Source organism: Boleophthalmus pectinirostris, unplaced genomic scaffold, assembly GCF_026225935.1.
Source record: "Boleophthalmus pectinirostris isolate CB_2022bp ecotype Guang Dong unplaced genomic scaffold, ASM2622593v1 HiC_scaffold_6, whole genome shotgun sequence".
NCBI lineage: Eukaryota > Metazoa > Chordata > Actinopteri > Gobiiformes > Gobiidae > Boleophthalmus > Boleophthalmus pectinirostris.
Genome location: NW_026571447.1, coordinates 42,303,535 through 42,309,842, shown reverse-complemented (window position 1 = coordinate 42,309,842; position 6,308 = coordinate 42,303,535). Strand labels below are relative to the sequence as shown.

Below are 6,308 nucleotides of genomic sequence, written 5' to 3'. Positions count from 1 at the left end.
CAAATAAACAAATGTAAATCAAGAAATTATCATTTTAAATTTGTTTTTTACGCTGCAAATTTTTTAAAATGACAAAATGAAACTGAAAGTGAAACTGGTGATACGAGGGACGTAACGATCCAAATCTCACGATACGATATTTACTGTGCTATTTTATGGAGCAAACAAAATTCTAAATATTTTTCTTTTTCCTTTTAAAAGGAAAAATGTCTCGACAAAACTTAATCCAAAAAACTGAGAGTTAAAAATGTCAGAACAGTTTTTTCTTCTTGTCGTCTGCAGTGAAATGGAGCAAAGGATCATGGTCCGTGTAGTTCCTCTGTGTTTTTAACTCTTCATTTAAACTTGTGATTGGAGTTATTGTGATGTTCCTCCATGTTCCTGTGAGAACTTTGACGATACAGAATCACGATGTTTTTTGTTACGTTCCGTCGCTGTTTTTTGATTCTTCACCCAAACCTTCTCCAAACTCCTGAGTTTCTCTCAGACACAGAAGAGGCTCTTTCTTCTTTCTTCTTTCTAGATTTCATAAATGTTTTTCTTCATTTTCTTTCCACACTTTTCCCGCTCTTTTGGACCAATCACGGCGCAGATTGAGGGCAGCCGGGTCAGAGGTCGTCCGCGATGCCCCTCCCCCTGCGAGCGTCAGAGGAGCTCCGCCCTCCGGCTGCAGGGGGCGCTGTCCGCCGGAGCAGAACTCCACATCCCAGCATGCACCGAGGACGGACGCTTCCTGCCGCTGCAGTGCGTCGGCGACAAGTGCTTCTGCGTGAACGAAGAGGGCGGAGCCACGGAGGAGAGCGCCCCCAACTGTGAGAGACCAGAAGCACTCTTCTCCAACTGTTCCTCCAACTGTTCCTCAAACTGTTCCTCAAACTGTTCCTCCAAACTGTTCTCCAACTGTTCTCCAACTGTTCTTCAAACTGTTCTCCAACTGTTCTCCAACTGTTCTCCAACTGTTCCTCAAACTGTTCCTCAAACTGTTCCTCAAACTGTTCCTCAAACTGTTCCTCAAACTGTTCCTCCAAACTGTTCCTCAAAACTGTTCCTCCAAACTGTTCCTCAAACTGTTCTCCAAACTGTTCCTCCAAACTGTTCCTCAAACTGTTCCTCAAACTGTTCTCCAAACTGTTCTCAACTGTTCTCCAAACTGTTCTCTGTTTTCAAACTGTTCCTCAAACTGTTCCTCAAACTGTTCTCCAAACAAACTGTTCCTCAAACTGTTCTTCAAACTGTTCCTCAAACTGTTCCTCAAACTGTTCTCCAAACTGTTCCTCCAAACTGTTCCTCAAACTGTTCCTCAAACTGTTCTCCAAACTGTTCCTCAAACTGTTCTCCAAACTGTTCTCCAAACTGTTCTTCAAACTGTTCCTCAAACTGTTCCTCAAACTGTTCTCCAAACTGTTCCTCAAACTGTTCTCCAAACTGTTCCTCAAACTGTTCTCCAACTGTTCTCCAAACTGTTCTTCAAACTGTTCCTCAAACTGTTCTCCAACTGTTCCTCAAACTGTTCTTCAAACTGTTCTTCAAACTGTTCTCCAACTGTTCCTCCAAACTGTTCCTCAAACTGTTCTCCAACTGTTCTCCAAACTGTTCTCCAACTGTTCTCCAACTGTTCCTCCAAACTGTTCCTCAAACTGTTCCTCAAACTGTTCTCCAAACTGTTCCTCAAACTGTTCTCCAACTGTTCCTCCAAACTGTTCCTCAAACTGTTCTCCAACTGTTTTCTTTCAAACTGTTCTCCAAACTGTTCCAAACAACTGTTCCTCAAACTGTTCCTCAAACTGTTCCTCCAAACTGTTCCTCAAACTGTTCCTCAAACTGTTCCTCAAACTGTTCCTCAAACTGTTCTTCAAACTGTTCTCCAACTGTTCTCCAACTGTTCTCCAACTGTTCCTCAAACTGTTCCTCAAACTGTTCTCAAACTGTTCTTCAAACTGTTCTCCAACTGTTCTCCAACTGTTCTCCAACTGTTCCTCAAACTGTTCCTCAAACTGTTCCTCCAAACTGTTCCTCAAACTGTTCTTCAAACTGTTCCTCAAACTGTTCCTCAAACTGTTCTTCAAACTGTTCTCCAACTGTTCCCAAACTGTTCTCCAACTGTTCCTCCAAACTGTTCCTCAAACTGTTCCTCAAACTGTTCTCCAACTGTTCCTCCAAACTGTTCCTCAAACTCTTCTCCAAACTGTTCTCAGATCTTTGTTGGCCATTTTAACTGTTCTCTTCAGATGTTTCTCCATGTTCTAGTGACTTTTAACAGTTCTCCTCAGATCTTTAGTCCTGGTTTGTTCAGCTCCTTTGGACACCAGTCGTCACTTGTTTCTTCGTGAAGTTATTTTAGATAAATACATTCCACGTTTCCATGAGAACTTTAAATCTGAATAAAACTGAATTCCTCTTTAAAAAGTGAAAATAAAAAACATTTCACCAGATCAACAGGATGATGATGATCTCCACGGAAACACCAAGAGAAGATTTAAATTCAGAATAAAAACCTCCTGGAGACGTGGACGTGACTGAACAGAAAGATTCTCTGACGTTTGTTTCTCTGACGTTGATGTTTGTTGGTGCAGGTCGAACGGACGAACGGAGGCGGACCTCAGGTGAGTGACGGACACCGTCTACAAAATCAAGAGAGGGAGGGGCTTCGTACAGGGGGCGGGGCTGCGTACAGGGGGGCGGGGCTGTGTGTTGGTGATTTTGTCCTCTCACGTGTCGGCGTCGTTCTTCGTCGTGTTCTTCGCCTTCAGGTTCGTGCTCCGACGCCGTGGCCCAACTCGCCGCCTTCAAACAGGATGTGATGTCACTGGTGGCGCTCTCTAACTCCTCCCACTTCCCCCTGGGCCTCGGCTTCCTATTGGCCAAAGGGTTCCGCTTCACCTCCGAGATCGGCCAATTGAAGCCTCCACTGCTGGAGCTGCTCAGCAACAACAACGACGCTGCCGCGCTGCGATTGGCCGCTGTGTCGGGTGAGACTCCTCCCCTCTGACTCCTCCCCCTCCGCTCTGACTCCTCCCCCTCCCCTCTGACTCCTCCCCTCCCCTCTGACTCCTCCCTCTCCCTCTGACTCCTCCCCTCCCCTCTGACTCCTCCCCCTCCCTCTGACTCCTCCCTCTCCCCTCTGACTCCTCCCCCTCCGTTCTGACTCCTCCCCCTCCCCTCTGACTCCTCCCCCTCCACAGAAAAGTCTGAAGAGGTTTTAGACTCATGCATGTTTGAGTAATCTAGTGATCTCTCCTGGGCCCTATTCAAACCCTCCTCACAGTTGGCTGCAGAACGAGTCTGTACGAGGCTCCGCCCCCTCATGTCGTCTCCACAAACTCACGAAACCAGGACACGACTGGACAAACCTGACCTGACGTGCAGGAGGTTCATCAGTGCGGCGCTGTGAAGGGGGAGGGATTTAGCACGAGGAGCAAAGAGAAGTGAGACTCAGAGCGACAAAAACAAAAGTGAAACTCATCAAACTGTGACTCTGTAGAATAAAACTTTTACCTCATCTTCCTCATCCTCTTCAGACGACCAGAGTTTCTCACAGTGACTCTTGTTGTTGTTTGTTTGTTTGTTTATTTGTTTATTTATTTGTTTGTTTGTTTTTTTGTTGTTTCAGTTTACGAGCAGCTGGTGGCGCCGCAGAGTCAAACGTTACAGATCTACAGTCCTCAGTGCGACGCCAACGGAGACTGGATCCCCACACAGTGTGACCGGAGCTCAGGTCTGCACCTGTCTGCACCTGTCTGCACCTGTCTGCACCTGTCTGACCTCTGACCTCTCTCCTCAGGCGTGTGTTGGTGCGTCGATGAAAACGGTCGTTTCATTTCAGGATCTTTGACCAATCGCAGAGCTCCAAACTGTGAGTCACTTCCTCTTTACAGTTAGAGGCACGAGTCTGTACGAGGCTCCGCCCACAGGCCTACATCCCCCACACTCCCACAGTACGAGGCTCCGCCCACACATCGCTGAGTTCTTTTCCTTCAGTGATTTGAGTCGAGAGTCGTAACACCTAAACACCTGACGTTTCGTCGCACGTTTCCAGACGTTTCCTGTTTGTGAGGAAATGAACAGAAATGATTCTCCATAAAAACAAAAACACGACGCAAACTGTCGGGTTCAGCTCCAGGAATCTGACGATACGAAACGATACGATTCATCCTGATATTTCCGGACACTAAAACAAAGGACGATGTTTTGAATAATTCTGCAGAATATTTTGGTCGAGCAACATTCAGAACAAACTTGAATGAAACAGTTTATTTCAATTTTAAATCATGAAAACAGTAAAATTAAGTTTTCATGAAAAACACGACTTTTAAAAATCGATTCTGACACTTTTTGAATCGATATAAGAATCGTGTAATGAAGTATCGCGACATGTCACTGAATCGATATTTTCTTACCCCACAAAACACCAGACCTGGACAAACCTGATGTGAAGTGTGACGCTCTGAAGGGGGAGTGAGTCAGCACAGAGAGCAAAGGGAGGGGAGACTCAGAGCGACACAAACGAACGTGAAACTTCTAAGGCCCCGTTCACACTAGTGTGTATGTTCATCCAGATGTGCTGGGGACTGTGTGAAAACACTGATGCTCTGATGTGTGTCTGTCACAATATGTGTCCAGTCACATAAACGTGTGTCTGTGTGAAACACCTGCACAACAACGAACCAACAACACGACACAAACACAGAACAGACTCACCACCAGCAGAACACCCCTCTGTCACAGAGAGAACACCCCTCTGTCACAGAGAGAACACCCCTCTGTCACAGAGAGAACACCCCTCTGTCACAGAGAGAGAACACCCCTCTGACACAGAGAGAAACACCCCTCTGTCACAGAGAGAACACCCCTCTGACACACAGAGAACACCCCCTGTCACAGACACCCTGTCACAGAGAGAACACCCTCTGTCACAGAGAGAGAACACCCCTCTGACACACAGAGAGACACCCCTCTGTCACAGAGAGAACACCCCTCTGTCACAGAGAGAACACCCCTCTGACACAGAGAGAACACCCCTCTGTCACAGAGAGAACACCCCTCTGTCACAGAGAGAACACCCCTCTGTCACAGAGAGAACACCCCTCTGTCACAGAGAGAGAACACCCCTCTGTCACAGAGAGAACACCCCTCTGTCACAGAGAGAACACCCCTCTGACACAGAGAGAACACCCCTCTGACACACAGAGAGAACACCCCTCTGTCACAGAGAGAACACCCCTCTGACACAGAGAGAACACCCCTCTGTCACAGAGAGAACACCCCTCTGTCACAGAGAGAACACCCCTCTGACACACAGAGAGAACACCCTCTGTCACAGGAGAACACCCCTCTGTCACAGAGAGAACACCCCTCTGTCACAGAGAGAACACCCTCTGACACAGAGAGAACACCCCTCTGACACAGAGAGAAACACCCCTCTGACACAGAGAGACACCCCTCTGACACAGAGAACACCCCTCTGTCACACAGAGAACACCCCTCTGACACACAGAGAGAACACCCCTCTGTCACAGAGAGAACACCCCTCTGACACACAGAGAGAACACCCCTCTGTCACAGAGAGAACACCCCTCTGTCACAGAGGAGAACACCCCTCTGTCACAGAGAAGAACACCCCTCTGACACAGAGAGAACACCCCTCTGACACAGAGAGAACACCCCTCTGTCACAGAGAGAAACACCCCTGTCACAGAGAGAGAACACCCCTCTGTCACAGGGAGAACACCCCTCTGTCACAGAGAGAACACCCCTCTGTCACAGAGAGAAACACCCCTCTGACACAGAGAGAACACCCCTCTGTCACAGAGAGAGACACCCCTCTGTCACAGAGAGAACACCCTCACAGAGAAACACCCCTCTGACACAGAGAGAACACCCCTCTGTCACAGGGAGAACACCCCTCTGACACAGAGAGAGAACACCCCTCTGTCACAGAGAGAACACCCTCTGACACAGAGAGAACACCCCTCTGACACAGAGAGAACACCCCCTCTGTCACAGAGGAGAACACCCCTCTGTCACAGAGAGAAACACCCCTCTGTCACAGAGAGAACACCCCTCTGACACAGAGAGAACACCCCTCTGACACAGAGAGAGAACACCCCTCTGTCACACAGAGAGAACACCCCCTCTGTCACAGAGAGAAACACCCCTCTGTCACAGAGAGAACACCCCTCTGACACACAGAGAGAACACCCCTCTGACACACAGAGAGAACACCCCCCTCTGTCACAGAGAGAACACCCCTCTGTCACAGAGAGAACACCCCCTCTGACACAGAGAGAACACCCCTCTGACACAGAGAG

General features: G+C 48.2%; 1 protein-coding gene across 1 annotated transcript in view; it reads left to right on the top strand.

Annotated features, from left to right (window-relative positions):
• Positions 1–6,308, top strand: part of tg (thyroglobulin) — a 44,408-nt gene that overhangs the window by 11,030 nt on the left and 27,070 nt on the right. The window contains 5 exon segments of the mRNA XM_055163949.1: positions 593–812; positions 2,574–2,603; positions 2,751–2,969; positions 3,611–3,715; positions 3,782–3,853. Of these exon segments, the coding sequence (XP_055019924.1) occupies positions 593–812; positions 2,574–2,603; positions 2,751–2,969; positions 3,611–3,715; positions 3,782–3,853 (646 nt within the window).